Here is a 21,374-nt window from a genome sequence, read left to right as displayed (position 1 = left end):
CTGCGAGGGCACGCCTAACGGGTCGCTCACCGCGGTGCTGATTGGCCATGCGACCCTCTGGCTCACTCCTCCCCTCTATGACGAGGTGGAGACACGCCTTTCTTCTCCGAGATTAGCACATGGGCAATGGCGGCTTGCGGGATTGAACACAACTCGCACCCTTTTGAAAGGAACTTTGGAGAGCGGAGATGTTTGGGGAAATTGCAAGGGCCTACGCTTATTTTGTTTGATACAATGCAAAGTCAATCTAGTGGGAAACACATATTTAGCCTACATAGAATAAGGAAATACACTATTTAAAAAGATATATCGTGGCCTGCGTGTAAGTTTCGGCTGCGACCGAAGGACGGCTGCGACCATTATTTACATTACGAGGGTGTTACACATACCAAAACCATACTTTTTACATTCGTTACACTTCCTCCAAAATTGTTACACTCCTCAAAAACCGTTACACTTCTCAAATTCGTTACCCACTTCTCAAAACCGTTACACTGCACCCTCCTTTCTTCAGGCCCGTACTCGGGCCTACAAAACTTTAACTTAGTGTGACACGTAGGTGTAATTCCCTCTACAATTAACCTGACCCTGAGTGTGACAATCTTAAAACACAAATAAGTATGTCCCCCTATTGCATTGCACCCTGTCTAACAGACTCAAGCCCACAGCTAACCGAATTACGGAATTATTCTCAAACTATACATTTACGGTGGGGAGCATTATTTACAATGACGTGATTTCTTATTTACAACGCAACCCAGGACCTGTGTTTTTTTGTTTTTTTTTAGGGAACAAGAAAAAGAAATTCCTGTTGGGAGGGAGGAGACAGCACGCATTGCATCGATGCACCAGTACCAATACCACCAAAGCACCCAAAAGCACCACAAGCACCACAAAGCACCAAAAGCACCACTCGGTGCGCAGTCACCATGGTTCTTAATAAACACAACAAAACAACTGGTGGTGGTCTTCTCTTTCTCTGCTGGGCCGATGTTCTTCCCGACGTCTTCTGGCTTCATGCGGCCTACTTGGAAATAATAATAAAGCACAACTTGTGTTCGTTTTTATTTAGGGCCTCAGGGGCCAACTAAGGGTGGTCCACCTGTTTGGCATAGGTGCCACCTTACCGAGGTCCGCAAGCAAGATTCCCTGGCCACTATGGCCGGTCTCCAACAGAGGTGCCCTGCCCCAGAACCTGGGGTCCATCAAGTGGTACTTGGCCGCAGAACAGCGGTCCATAAAGTGGTACATCAACGCAATGCATGCTGGTTCTGGGAATCTCGGGCGCACAATGGCCACCTCACGCATGCTCCCCTCGGCACCCAATGGTGCACAGGTCATGTGGGAGACAAAAGAAAGACAATTGAGCGAGGGGTAAGGTCACAAGGGTACACGTCAATAAGGCAATGCAAGGCGAAATGCGTACGGAGGGCGAAGTGAGAAAGCTCGTCCCTACCGTACGTCACCCCCCTGTCACCTACACTACCCTTGCCCTTACCCCCTATTTACAAAATCTACCCATTTACAAATTCGTCACTACGTCTTGTCTTCCCCATCTTTCCCTTCTACACCAAATTCGTCTCCACAATCCCTCGACTTCAAAATTTGCCATCACCAATTCATCATCAATCCTCATAAGGAGGGAGAGATGGAATTACGCACAATGTAACACCCACGTCATGATGCGTCTCACAATCCAAAACATTTGCATCAAAAATAATTAAACATGGCATGGTGCGGAGTACCTGTCACCTCAGGTGAGTGGATGCAGATGGTGCGAGGAGATCCTTCTTCCTAACTATTCTCTAAATGACTTTAACACACTTTACACTACCCGGGGTCTCTCCCTGCCAATCCATTGGCCAACTTACACTATGGGTTCTAAAAACCAATTCCCATTGACCAAACTGTGGTGCTTCTCAATTTGGGGTCTCACTCCCCCGATTAATCTCCCGGTGCCCTCGCACAATTTCTGGGCTGCGACGTGTAGCTCTCCCTGCAGGTCTACCCACCTGCACACCTCCACCACTGCAGTTGCCACCCGAGCTTACCTAGCTCCTCACCCTAACCTAACTAACTGGGGAAGGCCCTCTCCTGGCTCTGTCACCCCTTGGTGCCCTCTGGCACTGGGCTACCCGGGTCCGTCCTCCGGATCCTCGGGCCCCATCCACAACTACCGGCTCCCAGAGCCCACCTGCGGCCTCACCTGGCCGACATCCTCACAGTGGTGGAGTGCCCAAACCAACTACACACACTAACAGGCTACACGCCCAGCCATTTCCACAACACTAATGCACCCATCCAAAGACCATTCTTTCACCCACACCACAGATGCCAATATCCAACCACAATTTACCTGTACCCTCTACCTAACACTTACACTACCCGCCCCGGGTATCCGTGATGGGGGTCCACTCTTCCCCCATTCACACCTTCGCACCATCCACTCCACTCCACAATTTCCACCATACTCACTCCACGACCATCCATTCCAATACTCCATTTATTCCACACTACCATTCTCCATACTTGCTGTTGCACACCTGTGCCCTCACACCTGGTGCCACCTGCACCCTCCTTTCTTCCTGGACCATTTGGTCATCACAATACACATCATCATCACTCACCCGTACACTGCTCCATTCACCTGTTCAGTTGCACACCTGTGCAATCACACCTGTTCAATCCTCACACACACGGCATCATCTCAGCTAACTACTCCCCTCTGAAACTTGCGCTTCCCAGTCGTCCCTTTAAACTATTGCGCTCCCACGTCATTATCATCCACACTAAACTACCTGCGTCCCCACTACAGGTATCAGTCACTAACTAACCTTAACGTTACCTAATGTCATCTTCGCTAGATCCCTACACACGATATATCCTAACCCACCCGGGCTAGTTTTCACTGCCATCAACCCCATAAGCTATAGCGCATTTGCCCCCCTCTGTGAGGGATGGTGGATTTGCCATCCCATCACATGGGGCATCTCTTACTATAAATTTTGCTTACCAAATCCAACAAATCAACAATTTGCCATTTACTGCTAATCACCATACCATCATCAAATTTTGCTTTTTTATAATTTCGGGGCCAAAACACTATCCTCATCACCCGTCTACTTATTACATCCTCTCGGTGCGCCGTGACATCATTAAACTCGGTTCGTAAAGCCGAGCAATGAATTCGGGTGGTTTGGTCGCCTGCAGGTTGAATCCGTCCGGCTTTCGGTTCAAGGGAGGTGGTTTGGTTGGACCGAGATTCCACGCACCATCTCGGCGCGGCACCTTGCGGTCCCGGGCCCGATGGCTCAATCTCCCCCGGTCGGAACCCCGTCCCCACGAGGGGGCACCGTTCCGCTTCCTCCCACTCGCCCTCGAACCGGACTGGTCGCCTCGCCCGACAAAGCCCGGACTCGACCGTGCGGGGCGGGGCCAAGCCCGAATCGGCAACGACGCTTCGAAGAGAAGCGACGCAGCATCGACCCGCGCCGGGCCTCGCACCCAACAAAGCACCCCTCGCACCGGCTATCCGTCGCCCTAACCGCTAACCCGGTTACCGTCGATGCTTCACTTGCATGCTTACAAGCATACGCTACCCCTTTCACCCTCACAAAACCCGGCGTTCCAACGCCGTCCGTACATTCCACCAACGCTCTCCCTGTTACACACCACACCTCTCGCGCACACTCTTGCGCACACTTTGGTCCACACCTCTCCTCCGTTACGTCCTCCGTAACACTCACCATGGGCGTGCACTCTTGCATCCGCCCACTAACGCGCTCGGATGGGCTCTCCCATACTCGCGCCATGACCAACTCAGGTGTGCTTCCTCGCACACGTTCCACCACCACCTTACTCTCCGTGTCACACTTCGTACACCCCGACGTGCATTCTCGCTCGCACTCGGTTTCACACTCGCGCTCCGATGTGCCCTCTCGCACCTGCGCCATCACCAACTCACTATTCGTGTCACACTCCGTACACCCCGACGTGCATTCTCGCTCGCACTCGGTTTCACACTCGCGCTCCGATGTGCCCTCTCGCACCTGCGCCATCACCAACTCACTATTCGTGTCACACTCCGTACACCCCGACGTGCATTCTCGCTCGCACTCAGTTTCACTCCCACACTTTATAACACACCCACTCGCCGACGCACACTTTTTCCTCCCACGCGTGCCATTTCCACTCACACGGGACCCTTCACCAACGCCCGGATGCTTCCTCGATCCCAAGCGCGCGAAAATTCTTTTGTCGCTAAACATCCTCCTGCAAAATCTACCCGCACAATATACAGCACGACTCACCTGGGGGATCCTTTTCTCCACGCGAACCTGCAAACTTCCATTCGGGTTAAGCACAGCATCGTGATGTGAGCAGGGACTTTGTACATAATCCATTTCTCCCTGCAATTCCCGGGCTACCTCCGTCATCTCTTCAATTTTAATTCCCAGCACTGCTTTTTCTTTATTAACCTCGACGACCGCTGGCTTTAATAAAACACCCTCCTCTACCTCAGCGGTCGCCGGCTTTTCCAAACCCCGTGTCGCGATTTCTACCCCCATCATTGTACCCGCGCTTTTCTCCGCTTCGCTCAACCGGCGCTTCTCGACCCGCGTTACTTCCTTGTGCACCCCTGGGACCCTTTCGCCCACCATGCGATCCATGGTCTCCCCACATTTTTGCATGCGGTCATCCATTCTGTTGGTTATTGCTTCAATTTGGTCAGTCTGAGCCCTCATTCTGTTTTCCATTCGTTCCATAATGTCGTTTTCTCTCTGCATTTCCACCATGAATTGGGCCATGAAGGCTTGCATTTGGGCCACCGTTGGTAGTACCAAGGGTGCGGCCGCAGCTGCCCCAACCTCGTGCGCAAGAGCGCCATTTTGTGCGCCTGATACCCCCGCAACCACATTGCCATTTTTCTCCTCCTCCCTTTCCTCCACATACATTTCCCCGAGGTCCTGGGTCGATTCCACCCTGTCTATCTCTCCCACCGACATCCGATCGCCTTGATTGTCCATGGCGCGATCTCAAAATTCGGGTTTTTCTTTAACAACAAAATTTCGGCAGCTCGTAATTTTGACCAAATTTTTTTTTCCTAGACGTTTTAAAAATTTGGTTCGGGTCTCGAATCTCACTCCCCGACACCAATTGTTACTGATAACACAATTGGTGTTCCAAAATTTGGGCCTAACAAATTTAGTCCCAGGTCCGAATCCAACTCCTGACAACCAATTGTTACAGACGCGGTTTTAGATGTTATTTTACCGAGCAGTTGGTATTACCGCGTCCGAACAGTTACTCCCCGATTAGAACCCGATTCCACCCGACGTTGACCAGATCGCACCACAGATATTCAATCGGGAAACCTCTAAAGCGACCGAAAGAGAATGAAAAGAGAAGAAGACAGAGTACGGAGGAAGAACAGATTTATTATACACACACAAGCAATGGATGGAAGAAGCAGTCACACAGCGAATCGTTAACTTACACTATTCATTTTACTTAACCCCAAGACAACGAGTAGGACAGACGACGTTCACACTTACACGGGGGATATTGCAGGCAGGTAGGGCTTGAGGTGGATTGCTGGAGAGGGAGGAGGGTCGGAGGCAGCAGCTCTCACTTCCTCGCGGTTTTTGGCGGGAAAACCCTTCGTCGCGTATCCGCTGCCGATGCTTTAGACGTCACGCGCTGGCTCGGGCACACCTGCTCCTCTCCTTCTGGTGGAGCCGTCTCCCTCCTTTCAGCGCGTCTCTCCAAAGCTGGTTTCCTTTCCGAGTACCTCTCCTCTTTGGCTTGGAGCGTTTCGCATCTCACCGCTCCTCTTGGTGTCGCCTCTTCGCTCATCTCCCAGGTCATCTGGTGAAGCAGTCCCTTACAGTCGCTTTTATAACTCGGGGCGGAATCAAGCCGCCGGCTGCGAGGGCACGCCTACCGGGTCGCTCACCGCGGTGCTGATTGGCCATGCGACCCTCTGGCTCACTCCTCCCCTCTATGACGAGGTGGAGACACGCCTTTCTTCTCCGAGATTAGCACATGGGCAATGGCGGCTTGCGGGATTGAACACAACTCGCACCCTTTTGAAAGGAACTTTGGAGAGCGGAGATGTTTGGGGAAATTGCAAGGGCCTACGCTTATTTTGTTTGATACAATGCAAAGTCAATCGAGTGGGAAACACATATTTAGCCTACATAGAATAAGGAAATACACTATTTAAAAAGATATATCGTGGCCTGCGTGTAAGTTTCATGGAATTAACTAGGAGGACGGCTGCGACCATTATTTACATTACGAGGGTGTTACACATACCAAAACCATACTTTTTACATTCGTTACACTTCCTCCAAAATTGTTACACTCCTCAAAAACCGTTACACTTCTCAAATTCGTTACCCACTTCTCAAAACCGTTACAATATATTGCTGCCCGATAAACGGGCTTTTCAGAGTGCCTGAGTGTTTGGTTTGATTAAAGCAACTCGGATGAATTCCAGCTTTTTGTCGCGTCCATTCTTCCGATCGACGTGGGAGCCCCAGCTCCTTCACTATATTGTTTTTCCAATTTTTCCAAGTTTTCCAATTTTCCAGTTTTTCCAAACAGGATGGAATAATATTTACCGATATGAACAGTGATGTGGCTTTTGTTGAAATTCTACAAATACTGTTTATTATACATACCAGGAGAGAGTAGATCGACTCCTGACGAACTCTTCCTATATGCGGCTCCGAGGTAACATGGCAGCGTGTGCAAAGCGACTGAGAAACAGGTGTAGCGGCCGCTTCCGTGTTACAGATTCGGCGCGCTCTCTTCACACATAAACGTGTGACTGAGAAAGACGTGTAGCGGCCGCTTCCGTTTTGCAGAATTCAATCTTTTTTCAAAATGGGCGCCATGTTCTGTTTAGATTTTGATGATTTGCGTGTGATATGATTCAACGGATGTCTATATGAATCGTTTAAAATAAAAAAAACCTTCAATTTATGATATTTTGCCTTTTCATTTGGGCCTCCCAATTGAAGCCCCGCCCATATGGGCTTCAATTGGGAGGCCCAAATGAAAAGGCGGGTATCGTTGCTAGTCATCAAAATCCCCCAATGCCTTCTTATTTACCTCCTCTATATATAATTGATGTTTATAACTTTTTAATGTATTTATTTTTCTATATTCTTCTTTCTTAAAGGCTAAACAATTGTAATCATGTTCAAAGTTTATTGTTTCTTTGATTACATTTTTCTTTACTCCCTTTAACTTTTTATCACTATTTTCAACATTATTATCAATATATTTCTAAGCATAAGTATTTGCTCTCAATCCCACAAATTCACTCATTATCTTTCCACCCATTTCATCTTTAAACTTTCCAATAACCTTTTTATTCTTTGTAGAGAATAGTTTATTATCTGATTTGTAATTGCTTGTATCATAAATATCAACATCCTGAGATATATCCTTGTAAATATCTTCCGTATTGATTTTCAAAATAAAACTGTCTGTATCCATATAAAGTACATTAACTCCATCCACATATTTCTTCTTTAAGTTGTTGTAGAAGTAATCATACATTAACAACTTTGACAAGTCAAGAAATGATGTTCCTATATAAATCCGTTTATCGATTTTAATACTTTCTTTAATCATATGAATAGCACAAAAGTTCTCTGAAAACACATCCGCTCTTTGAAACCTTGGTTTATTAATTAATTTGGATGCTTGTTTCCAAGATGTAGCAAGTCTTATGTTTTGTCTATTCCTAACATTTTGCATAGACTTTCCAAATACAGCATTATTCATTCATTTATAAAAGTCCTTCTCAAAATCTGTTTTTGCTTCTGTTCTCTTTTGTGTGTTAAAATCAATATAGATCTTCAACCTTTGTTTCAATGACTTTGTTTTAACTTTGAACTATGAATTTTCTTTATTCTCAACCCTGCAGATAAATATTGTCTTAAATTCCTTTGATGTAAAAGATATTCCCCTTATCATATTAAATGTAGTAAGTAATTTTTATGTTGGTTTCTTGCTCATAGTAAGAAATGATTGTTGATAACCGCGAAGCCATTCCTTTCTTGGACTTTCTTTATCAGGCGCATATGGCAGGTCTTTATGTCTGTTGTGGAGTTATTCTTGATATTTCAAATCACCCTCAAAATAATATCCAAGTTCTGCTTTATCTAATTCTTTTTGAGAATAGATAACGATGTTTAAAAAAAAAACTTTTTCATAATCTTTCTCTTTTACCCATTTGAGTTTTCCATATGGTAAAGATTGAGACATAGCCCATCCATACACATTGTTAGCATCGTAATACATCAAGTAAGAACTGTCTTTTTATCATAGTTAGGAATATATTTGGTATTTAAATGGAAAACATAATATTGTCGCTCAACTCCGATTAACACCAGAGTTGCGGATGCCGATCACGAAGGCTTTACTCCCGAGGCGAAAACTCAATGCGGATTCCGCAACCAAAGCTACCCAAGCGCGCGGGATGAAGGGAAGCGGCGAGAGCCCCCGCAGCCTTAGCTATTAAAATCAACCAGGAAAACTGCGTTCAGGTATATGTACAAAAAATAATACAAGGGTTTATTGTGAAAAGTAAGGACAGGAAAAAGCACGCGCCGGTAATAAAATATCCTAACTCGGGATCCTGCACACCAGATATCAAATACAAAACGAGGGATCTGAATTAACAAAAAGAACACGTCATGTATCGTGTAACCGTGGAGCTCGGTCTTATCTGCTCTCGTTGTCTTGTCCATCCAACGCGGCTCCAAACTCCGGCGTGGAGAAATCCCCCCCCACACACACACACACACAAGTAGTAGGGGGATTGGGGGGTTTGAGACATTGAGCAGGTGAGCGAGTGATAGCGAGCGAAAACGAGCGAACAAGCGAGGGCAAGAGCGAGTGGAATGAGTGTAAGCGAGTGGAACGAGTGTAAGTGAGTGTATGCGAGTGTAAGTGAGTGTATGCGAGTGGTCCTGTGGAGATGTTTTGCCGCAGAACCCCATTTCCCTACTACTGATGGAAATCCATTACCACAATCGGATATCAATTTCATTAATGCACCAAATGTGGGAGGCAGAGGATGACATGATTAGGGTGTTCATTTGATTTGGATTTTACAAAGGAATAGTTTTCATCATGCCATCTTTTCACATTTGAGTCATTCTGAGGGCTCACTGATTGCTTTATGGTGTCCGCTTGCCAAACGTGCTATGCGTCGTGCCCAAAACTTGAAACTGTGCCCGTTGTTTACGTATAGCCTCCTCACAATAGTTTTTCTTTGTGTAAATGATAGTTTCATGACATAGTGCAAGTATAGCAGGTGTCTGTTGCACAATCTAACCCAAGTGTTTTGCTGCATCACTTTACTGAGACCATGAGATTCTTGGGATGCATTGAAAGGTGGCATTTCCAAAGCGGGCGCTATTTGGGGTATATAATGATGAGTCCGTGCCGTGTCTGCGTCAACAAGATGGCTGGATGTCTATGCGTTGCTTTCCCAGTAAAGAAGATATTATATCCAGTGTAAGGCAATGCCATACCAGACTCATGCCTGGAACCATGGCATTTGGTGTACATTAAAGTACCAATCCAGTGACGAGAACATTATGCCATATTCCAGCAGGGCATGACAAACATCCACATGTTACACCCAAGTCCATGGACATTATCCTAATCTTTCAACAACTACGGAACATGTGTTGGACACATTTGGTGGCATTTATGGATAACAAAGATTAAAGGTTATCTGGATATTTTTCCAATCTGCTGAGGTCTATGTCCTGTCACCAGGTACACTGCATACTTGCACAGAGTTTGTAGTACAAACAGAAGGCAGAATGGCTGTATGAACATGTGCACACCATCACTACTATGCACATGTTCACACAGTACATGTGACCTCCAGAATAATTTTCAATGTTCTATCAGTATCCCCATCCTTTACAAGTTGTTCATTGTCCTCGTACTTCCTTTGCTATAACCACGCACCTTGCATTTACCACTTTGTAGGACGTGCACATGGTTAGCCAAAACAAATTTGTGAGTTGGCGGAGTGCTCTTGCGACGTGGAAATGTGGCTTTGTCTGAGAAAAGGAAGATAAATGGGAAGAGAGATAAGGATATTGTAGGCATCGAGGAGGGACATGGGATATGCTGTGGTCAAAAGTTCCAACATTTTGCATACGTAATATGTATATGATCTCAAATTTGTTGTATGTTTTTCAATAATATCTTCTTCTTCAAAAGTGAACTTTCTGATAATGAAGCAAAGTCAAAGTCAGGATGACCTCCAAGAATGATAACGTTTCTGTGAGCGACCAATGCCGTCTTTGACATTTTCAAGTCGAAGCAGTTTGTTCTAAGAACCTTTGCAGCACCCGATGCGTTCGCTCTCGGTTATTGGGGATCCTTCACATTCATTTCTCCTGCGAGAATTTCCCACACCTTCTTATGGGTTTCATCATGGAATCTGAAAGGCACCATGATTTGTAAGGTTTCTTCCAGAAATATGTGCATGTGTATTTATATATGCATCATCAATAAAATACTCTCCATGGGGAGTCCCTCCTTTGTTTAAATTTTCGCATCGATCGGATAAGCGGTTGCAGAGAAAACCATTTTTAAATTTATAGACACAGACAGCCACACACAACGATCTTCCAGGGAGACAGCCTCTCACTTCTCTTGTTTTGTCTGGCTCTGGACCAACTAAGTAACCTCATCAACAAACAAGGACACAGATTCACCCTGCCAACCAATAGATGAACATCCAAATAAATAGGAAATGTGACACATCTAATGTACATGGATGATTTAAAGCTCTTCACACCAAATGAGGAAAGATTGACAAAACAACTAAAGCTAGTAAAACGGTTCTCTGAGGACATTCAAATGGAATTTGGACTAGACAAGTGCGCCAAGTGCACATTTGTACAAGGTAAACCAACAAAAACAGACAACATAAAAATTAACCTTGAAACAACAATAAAGCAATTGGAAAATGTAGCATCATACTAAAATACGCAATTTGGCGTCTGTCTGTCTGTCTGATTATTTTTTGACCGCGATACATTCCGTCATTACTTATCCAATCTCAACCAAACCTATCAGGATGACTAAGGGTTACACAATGAAGGTTGTAGCTCATTCATTTGCCCCCCTCCCCAGTCAAAATATTATAAACCACAAACACGTATGATTAGCTTTTTAAACAGTCGCTAATGCTGTTCATAACACAAAATAAAGAAATTTGGAGGAATCCCGACAGCTGTGAGGTAAGCTTTAATTACAGAACTGAGCGAATATCTACTATACTCTACAGTCATGTGAAAAAGTAAGTACACCCCATGTAAAGTTTTGACTTTTTCAACATATTTCAACATACCGCTATTTGATCTTCATTTCAACAATATTGATAGATAAAGGTGATATAATATAACAAATATCATGAAACATTTACATTTTGTAGTCCATAGTATAATTTAAATAAACATAAATGCAAATTTCGCATGTGAAAAAGTAAGTACACTCTTGGCTCTAATAGGTGGTATTGCCCCCTTTGGCAGAAACAACCTCAAGTAGGCGTTTCTTATAACTGTCTACCAGTCTCTGACATCGACTGGGAGAAATTTTTGCCCACTCCTCCATGCAGAATTCTTTCAGCTGTGTGATGTTTGAGGGGTTTCTTGCATGCACAGCTCGTTTCAAATCCCCCCACAACATCTTGATGGGATCTAGATCCGGGCTTTGACTTGGCCATTCCAGAACCCTCCATTTCTTTCTTTTCAGCCATTCCTTGGTGGATTTACTGGTATGTTTAGGGTCATTGTCATGTTGCAAGGTCCACCTTTGGTTGAGCTTCAACTTTCCGACAGATGGCCTCACATTATCCTCAAGCACCCTCTGGTACAATGAAGAATTCATAGTGGATTCTATGATGGTGAGCTGCCTGGCCCTGATGAAGCGAAGCTGCCCCAAACCATAATATTTCCACCACCATGCTTTACAATTGGTATCGGGTTCTTGTGGTCAAATGCTGTCTTTGGTTTTCGCCAAACATGTCTTCTGGTACTGTGGCCAAATAGCTCTACCTTTGACTCATCTGTCCAGAGCACATTGTTCCAGAAGTGCTGGTCTTTGCCGAGGTGTTCATTGGCAAACTTTAGTCTTGCCTTGATGTTCTTTCTGGACAGCAAAGGTTTCCTCCTGGCACACCTCCCATGTAGATCAAATTTGTGCAGCCTTTTTCTCATGGTAGACTCGTGCACTTTGACATCAACAGTGGCAAGAGCTACCTGTAGGTCCGGTGATGACATTCTGGGGTTCTTAGAGACTTCTTTCAGCATCTTGCGGTCTGCTCTCGGGCTGAACTTGCTGGGGCGGCCTGGCCTGAACAAGTTGGCAGTTGTTTGGAATCTTCTCCACTTGTGGATGATCTTCTGGACAGTCGAATGATTGATTTCAAATTGTTTGGAGATCTTTTTAAATCCATCCCGACTCGTAGGCATCTATAACCCTCTTTCTGAAGGCTTCAGAAAGCTCTTTTGATCTAGGCATGGTGACGCCGCACACTTTAACAACAAAGAGCAAACCAAACTAAATGTCTGAGGTTTAAAAAAGACAGGTTCCTCCAAGATCCTCTCTGACGATGTTCTAATCATTTGCACCTGAGCTGGTGCATCTGATTCTAATTTTAGGTATTTGAAGTAGTGATAAATGTCGGGGTGTACTTACTTTTTCCACATGCGAAATTTGCATTTATGTTTATTTAAATCATACAATGGACTACAAAATGTAAATGTTTCATGATATTTGTTATATTATATCACCTTTATCTATCAATATTGTTGAAATGAAGATCAAATAGCTGTATGTTGAAATATGTTGAAAAAGTCAAAACTATACATGGGGTGTACTTACTTTTTCACGTGACTGTATGTACCCCACAAGGGTTTGGTTAATAACATGACCCTTCCTGCCGCTAACGTGGCGTTTTTCATAGCGAACATTTCAAACTCGCTCCTGCTGTTGAACATGAAACTGAAAGGGAGGAAGCCCGGGTTGTGCTCATTTGCCAAGCTGCTAGCTAGCGCTTACCAAGCCAGCCGTTCCTTAACGGTTTTGAATGGAATGCTTGCTCGAATGCTTAAACCACTTTGTGATCTCTCCACAAGAAACTTGGTAAATGAACACACACCCAATGTTCTTGAGACCCCTCCATAGATAGACTGTAATCTTTATACTCCAAAGAGGAATAACCCTTCCTGCCGCTCCCGTAGTGAGCGGGTGTACAAGTCATACAAATACCTCGGAGTAGAAGAGGGCCACCAAATAAGTCACAAGCAAATGCGCAAAACAATCACCAAAGAATACCTACGTAGAACAAAGCTGATCCTGAAAACATACCTCTCCCCAAGAAACAAAATCAAAGCCATAAACCAGCTCGCAGTACCAATGTTCCAATATAGCTGTGGAATAATAAACTGGCCCCAATCAGAAATCAACAAGTTAGACATGAAAACAAGAAAACTCCTTACCATCCACAAAATGTTTTACAAAAACCAGTTCATCCCGAGAATGTACCTGCCGAGACGAGAGGGAGGGAGCGGCATGATGGAACTCAACCAGGTGCACAGAGCGACGAGTGTAGGACTAGCTGAGCATGTGAAATGTTCAACAGACTATCAGATGCAATTTGTAAACAAACATGAACACAACAAACCTGTAAAAGTATCCCTAACTCACTTTGCAAGGAATTTCCAAAAACAGGTGTGAATAGAAGATGCCACACAGGAAAAATCCAGCCCTAGAAGTAAAATAAGAAGTAAAAAAAATCCAGAGATAGAGTTAATGACATTAGTAGACCATCATTGTTGGAGTCAAATTAGCTGAGAGTGAAGCTGGTCATCCTGCCTACTGTCACCTCGACGCCAACTTTCTGCCTACCTGTCTACTGCCTGCCTACCAGCCTATCAGCTGGTCATAAATGACTTTAAGCAATTGCTGCACTGGCCAAATGGGTCAATGAATTGGGGAAGCTGTCAGGATGGGGGTGGAATAAAGGCATGGGATGCCCTTCCTCGAAGCTACTACAATCGTCCCTTTTTTGTGAAGAATTATTGAAATTTCCAGATCGTGTTAGATTGTAACACTTACTATGTTAGTGGGAGAATGGGTAGAAGTTATTATTGACACCTCAACTGGGGGAATGAACCGTTTGATGCATTGCTGTAGGTTAGACCAGGGGGGGAGGGGGGGGGGGGGAGTTGTGTGTTGATAAATGGCCCACCTAATGCTGCCCTTACCACAGACTCAGGTATTAGTCTTCCAGGGAGAGGGGGGTAGTGTTACGGATCTGGTCTCGGGGGTAAAATTGGGAATAGATTACAATAGTTATTTCATAGTACATGTATCGCAAGTGTTGTGTTGTTCTCGTAACTGATAGAACGTGTCGAGCACATGTTTATTAAGATCTCGTTCCTCCCCCACCTGTGTCTGTCTGTATCTGTGCCCCGCCTTTCCCCACTCCCTACATTATTGAGCCATCCCCATTGTTTATCTGTCCTTTTGTGGAATTTCTTTTTCAGCTAAAAGCCAATCAGCAAGGCCCCATCGTGGGTTCAGTGCAAAGGCACAAGACGGGCCAAGAATGTGCCCATATAAGGACATTTGGCAGGCTCAAGGCCATTGGACGAGCTGGTAAACGTGCGTCATCAATCACAATCTCGTCGGTGTGCTTCGGCTATGATGAAGAGGAAATTATATAAGTGCACACTTTAGACTGAAGACCAAAATACATGGTCATTGGAAGCCATGAAAATCCCATCACAGCAATTACATACGAGAAAGCATCTGAAAATGCAAAGCCTCTCCACGTCCGTTTGTGGTCTTCTTCTTCTTCTTCCATATGCTCAAAATAATGAAAACGGTTTAATAAAATGCAAATTGATGATTTTATGCAGCCTTGACCTTTTGATCTAAAAAAAGCTATCAGCGTCAAGCCTTTGATTGGTGAACCAATTCTGTGACCCAATATGCAAATTCTTAAAATTTATGGTCAATCGTATGAAAATTGACGATTTTATGTGATGCTGGCCTATTGACCTTTTCACGAAATTATTAATTTGCCTTCTCCATATTCTCATAATAAGGCTTTGTTGAAATTTGATGACAAAACTCAAATGGTACATTGAAATTGAAGGTCAATTGGATGAAAATTTATGATTTTATGTGACTTTGACCTTTTGACAAAATTATCAATTTGCTTTCTCCATATTATCATAATAAAGCTTTGTTTAAAATTTTATGACAAAACTCAAATGGTAAAAACGTTACGGCACACACACACACACACACACACACACACACACACACACACACACACACACACACACACACACACACACACACACACAGAAGTGATTACAAAACCCCGTCTCCTGCTGTGCAGGGGATGGGCTAAAAATACATTCTGGACTGATGGCCACCACATTGGTCATTCAAGAAACATATTTAGACTAGTATAAAGCCCATCAAAAATGACGGGTTGGAACAGCTTATTTGACTGTGCAGCTGCGTGAGTGTGCCAACGTGTGAAGCCTGGGCCTCATGTCAGGTGTGCTTATATCTTCTTTATTTGACATCTTATGGACATAAATGAACACGGTTTACTCTGCGGCTGTTGCACATCATGTGCAGCGAATTTCACCTCCCTGCGCCTTGTATTTATTGTGATAAAAAAAAAAAATCGCTTCTGTACACCGACCTTGAGGCTCAGTTTTCAAGCCACCGTCTACATTTCCAATGTAAGAGACATAATTACGCTTCCTTTGCATCTTTGGTGTCATTTGGGTGCTCAGGATATTTTGGGTCCTAAGGGTCTTTTGTGTCCACTTGGTCATTTGTGTCCTCGGGGTCTTTTGGGTCTTCAGGGTCTGTTGTATCCACTTGGTCATTTGTGTCCTCGGGGTCTTTTAGGTCTTCAGGGTCTGTTGTATCCACTTGGTCATTTGGGTCCTCGGGGTCTTTTGGGTCTTCAGGGTCTTTTGGTTCCTCGAGGTGTTTTGGGTCATTTGAGTCGTTTGGGTCCTCTAGGTCTTTTGGGTCATTTTAGTCTTTAGGCCCTCTGGATCTTTGGTCCTTGGGTATTTTTGGTCCTCTGGGACTCTGGGGTCTTTGGGGTAATTTGGGTCTTAGGGGTAATTTGGGTCTTTGGGGTTCACTGCATCCTCAAGGTATTCGGGGTCTTTGGTGTATTTTGTGTCTTCGGGGTCTTTTGGGTCTTTGGGGTGTTTTAGGTCTTCATGGTCTTTTCGATATTTTTGGTCTTCGGGGTCTTTAAGGGTCTTTGGGATATTTTGGGTCTTCGGGGTCTTCTGGGTCTTTTCAGTCTTCAGGGTATTTTGGGTCTTCAGGGTGTGCGGGGTCTTTAATGGTATTTGGAGTATTTTGGATCTACGGTGTCTGAGTCTTTGTGGTCTTTTGGGTCTTTAAGCATCTGGGGGTCTTTTCAGTCTTTTGGGTCTTTTGGGATCTTTATGGGTCTTTGGGGAATGTTGGGTCTTCAGGGTATTTTGGGTTTTTGTAGTCTTTTTGGTCTTTAAGGGTCTTAGGGTATTTTGAGTCTTTTGGGTCCTCTGGATATTTGGGGTCCTCTGGTCTTTTCGGTCCTCTGGGTCTTTGAGGAATTTAAGGCTATTTGGGGGTATTTTGTGTTTTTGGGGTCCACTGGGTTCTCAGGGTCTTTAAGAGTCTTTGGGATCTTTTTGGTGTTTTGGATGGTTTGGATCTGTGGGGTCGTCAAGGGTCTTCAGGGTATTTTGGGTCTTCAGGGTCTTTTCGATCTTCTGGGTCTTTGAGATATTTTTTGTCTCTCGTATTTTTTGGGTGTTTGGGATATTTTCGGTCTTTGGGGTCTTTAAAAGTCTTTGGGATATTTTGGGTCTTCGAGGTCTTTTGAGGGTCTTCTGGGTCCTTGCTGTCTTTTGGGTCCTTCGGATATTTTGGGTCCTTGGAGTATCTTAGGTCTTTTAACCGGTGGACATACAGTGGTGTTGAAAGATTGCCCATTAAAACCCCACTTCAATCCCCCCTGAAGCACCCTACTCAACGCCTTTAAAACCTCAGTCTTTTTTCACACTTTTATTTAACTTCATCTGAACTTGTTTGTTTGTACCGTTTCAAATCTTTGAGCCGTTCGTTTTCTAGGTTCCATACGTCCTAGAGAGCTGAAATTTGACCCACGGTCCACTTTTCTGGTACCGGTACATTTTAATATCTTAAAATTTAATTTAAAAAAAAGGGTTTAAAACTTTTTCGAAATATGAAAGTGTGTAACCACTAAACATGTTTTTTCGTTTACTTGTTTTTTCATTACTAGGGCATGCCCGTACTATATATAAGCTAGGACGTGCCCGTACGTGGGTGCCCGTTCCTTGCCAAAAAAAAAAAAAAAAAAAAATTTGTGTAGGGGTGTGTGTGTGTAAACATCCTAGGGCGTGCCCGTACGTGGGTGCAAAAAAACATGCGTGCAAACAACAACAACAAAAAAAAACTTTGAAACCACGTGGCAGTAACGACCACAGAACCCCCCCCCTCTATTTACATGAATGGTTTGGTCCATTCGCAACGACCACAGAACCCCCCCCCTCTATTTACATGCAATGGTTTGGTCCATTCGCAACGCCAAAGCGAACGGCGAACGGCTAAATCGCCATAGCTCGGTAAGACCAAGACGGTAAGTACTTGTCCGATTAATTTCAAACCTTGAAAAGGCACATCCTCGGGTCCCCAGCAATATACCTGGCAAGTTTAAAGTATATCGGACCCGTGGTTGTCGAGAAACAGCGGTCACAGACAAACAAACAAACGTACAAACAAACACACAGAGATTACTGGAATTATAGATAGATTATTATTCCCTATTCATTGGTTTAGTCAAGTACGACAAAAAGAGCGGTGTAGTTGGCAATTTCATTAGGGGTGTAACGTTTTCGTGTTCAGTTCCCCTCTTTGCCTCAATTTGTTTTTCATAAAGACGCAATACATTTCAATCAATGATTATAACACCGATAGCGATGCCACTGGCACAGTTTAATTCAAATTTACTGAAATCCTCGTGGTATGGGGCCGATATAATTTACTTGCAATTTTTTTTCGACCAAATTGATTTGGTAATAACATAATATAATATCGACATAATAATTAAGAGACGCATTTCTTTCTCATTATTCGCATTATCTTTGAAATGAAACGTGTGCCAATCCATCACAAAGAGGTATACGAGGTGGGCGTGGCCCGTACAGTCCATCTTGGTTTCGGCATTCAAAAAAACCAAAATCCGTTTAACATTTCTCCGTCACGTGATCTTTTTCGTCCGGTGGTCTTTTCGTTTATTTTTTAGGTACTCTTGGATGTGGGCGCTGTGCACTGTAGCTGTCGCTTTGGTCGGGCATTTATCTTCACCACATTAGGCGGTGTAAGGTCACGTTGGCGATCTCGTCTCGTTATAGTGTTTATAACGGCTTTTGTGTGGATCGACACATCCGATGTGAAGATTTCTGTCATAAGAAGGAACTGATAGCCGGTGATTTCCAAGCAACAGACGAAGCAAGGTGAGCGGGACCGTTTATTATCGGACGGTGTATGTTCGGTGTGTAATGCGGCGCTTAAACTGATCACCACTGACAGGACTTTAGTTCACAGTTTATATCAATGCACGCGGGTTCTATATCATAGTTTTTATTCCACAGTTGTACCCTAATGGATAATTTCAATGTATGGACTCTCATATGGTTTGCGGTTAATTTGCGCGCACAGAATCCTTCGAGGCCCCGCGATCTGAACTGGAACTTGTAATCTAACTTCAAAATTCAAGAGGAAGAAAATTCAAACACGTAACGGTAAATCATAACTCCTGTCTCCTATCAACGTGTGAGCTTGTTTTGTGCCTCTATTTATTACGTACGTACTTGGGAGGGAGAGAGGTCGAAATTGAGAAGAAGAAGAATACATGGGTCGTTCAACATGTCACCAAAACGAAAAAAAAAAAAAATTGTTTATCAACATACCCAAAACCCCAAATGTATCCCCAAACCCCAAACCCCAAACCCCGTGTGTTTGGGGTAACCCCAAAAATGTATAATTACCTGTATATTGCTAAAAAATAATAATAAATAAACAACCATTTGTGGTTGTTTTGTGGATATTGTCGATGTCGTTCCTATAATTTTTTGAACCTCACTCATAGGAGAGAAAGGAGGTCAATGGAGTGTGCAAGGAATGGGAAGAAGCAGGAATAAACTCAGCAATGGAAAAAGCATCAACGGAGCTTACCAAAGGGTGGGTTAAAATTCCGCCAAACATGGATATGACAGTGTGGTCAGCATGCACTTGGAAATGCTCAATATGGACATTCAGCGACCATGCTGCAGCTGACGCACCACCGGGGATTAACCCGGGTGATCGTTTTTGCTCCCATACCTACATCGGTGATGGTGACGTCAGTCTGGCACCAGGCCGGTTATAAATCGGAATTTGATACAATCCCACTTTGATACAACCCCGCTTTGATACAACCCCACTTTGATACAACCCCACTTTGATACAATCCCACTTTGATACAATCCCACTTTGATACAACCCCACTTTGATACAACCCCACTTTGATACAATCCCACTTTGATACAACCCCGCTTTGATACAATCCCACTTTGATACAATCCCACTTTGATACAACCCCACTTTGATACAATCCCACTTTGATACAATCCCACTTTGATACAACCCCGCTTTGATACAACCCCACTTTGATACAACCCCGCTTTGATACAACCCCGCTTTGATACAACCCCGCTTTGATACAACCCCGCTTTGATACAACCCCACTTTGATACAATCCCACTTTGATACAACCCCACTTTGATACAACCCCACTTTGATACAACCCCGCTTTGATACAATCCCACTTTGATACAACCCCACTTTGATACAATCCCACTTTGATACAACCCCACTTTGATACAATCCCACTTTGATACAATCCCACTTTGATACAACCCCACTTTGATACAACCCCGCTTTGATACAACCCCGCTTTGATACAACCCCACTTTGATACAACCCCGCTTTGATACAACCCCACTTTGATACAACCCCGCTTTGATACAACCCCACTTTGATACAACCCCGCTTTGATACAACCCCGCTTTGATACAACCCCACTTTGATACAACCCTGCTTTGATACAACCCTCAAACGTCAGCGCAGCAAATGGTGGGATCACAAGGCATACCATCTCTTAAGAGACAAATGATTTATCAACCACATGAGAAGGGAAATCCCGGACGAACGACACAATTACTAAGCCCATATAAACTTGCAGAAAGAAACTACCCTCGCTACGTCACCGCAAAGACAGAAGTCATTCACACAACAATAAACGGGGGAGAGTGAGAGAAGGCACGGGATAATAAATCCCAAGCTGCTGCAGAACAAGGCCACCAAGTAAAGGAAGCGTGGATCTGTCTGAGGTTGAGCGTCCTCAGAACCAGGAATCTGTGAAGAATGCAGGAAGCCAGAGCGTCAGCACTCCAGTGAGCAAGAGGAGGATTCGCAAGCTTGGGGTGATCAGAATGTGAAGAGTTAACAAAGTCCAAGAGGTGTGAGCAGTGCTTTTTTTGGCAGTCACATTACACTGCAAATTCCTGCCCTGAGGTGGTTCCAAGCCTCTCCCAACCCTTAACTTAATGATGTACCCCTAACTGTGATTGGTGAGGACACCAGATTGAGTCCCATTACAGCTATTGCTGCACAAGTGCCACTTGCCACATGCTCACATTGTCTTCCATCCCACCAAAAACATCCAAAACTCACCATTGTTTTTAGCAGTCGGTAGTTACTATGAAGATGATTAATTAAGTTCTGTGACCTAGACAAATGCCGAGACGATCCCGGCATGACAACATCATGACTGCAGCCCAGAAGGACATCTTGCAGTGCAAATATGCCAATTTCAGGAAACTAGCGAATAAATCATCCCCACCAGTAAATTTTCCACAATAGGTTAATTTTCAAGAACTAGAGGCAGGCTAATTCCTCCAGAATTGGCATATTTGGATCTCAACCAGGAGTGGCGATCTATATCATACACATTGACATAGAGAGAATTGGGGTCCACACCCACCCTGAACTACTGGGAATATAAAGTTTTTTTTTTAACCGCCCAAAACATACCTATATAACCACTCCCCAAGTACAACTATCAGTTTTAAACTCGGTCTGTGCTGTGGTCAGCACTCCAGTGAACCACAGCACAGCAGTGTAAATATAAATCGAACAAACACAGACATTTCTGGAAC

At 44.3% G+C, this 21,374-nt stretch overlaps 1 protein-coding gene across 3 annotated transcripts in view; it reads left to right on the top strand.

The window, feature by feature from the left end:
- The first annotated feature begins 18,316 nt into the window (after nucleotides 1–18,316).
- Nucleotides 18,317–21,374, top strand: part of LOC137412843 (uncharacterized) — a 45,029-nt gene continuing 41,971 nt past the window's right edge. The window contains exon 1 of one of the 3 annotated variants that reach the window (XM_068098169.2): nucleotides 18,317–18,629. Coding sequence is in view for 1 of the 3 variants with exons in the window: in XM_078766476.1 (XP_078622602.1) it covers nucleotides 19,297–19,356 (60 nt within the window). In the remaining 2 variants the exon portion in view is untranslated. The other 2 variants (XM_068098170.2, XM_078766476.1) reach the window with 2 other exon arrangements.

The sequence above is a fragment of the Myxine glutinosa genome, chromosome 12, assembly GCF_964187855.1.
Source record: "Myxine glutinosa chromosome 12, kmMyxGlut1.1, whole genome shotgun sequence".
NCBI classification, from domain to species: domain Eukaryota; kingdom Metazoa; phylum Chordata; class Myxini; order Myxiniformes; family Myxinidae; genus Myxine; species Myxine glutinosa.
The sequence above is the reverse complement of the archived record's forward strand: the minus strand, read 5'-3'. Positions and strand labels throughout refer to the sequence as shown.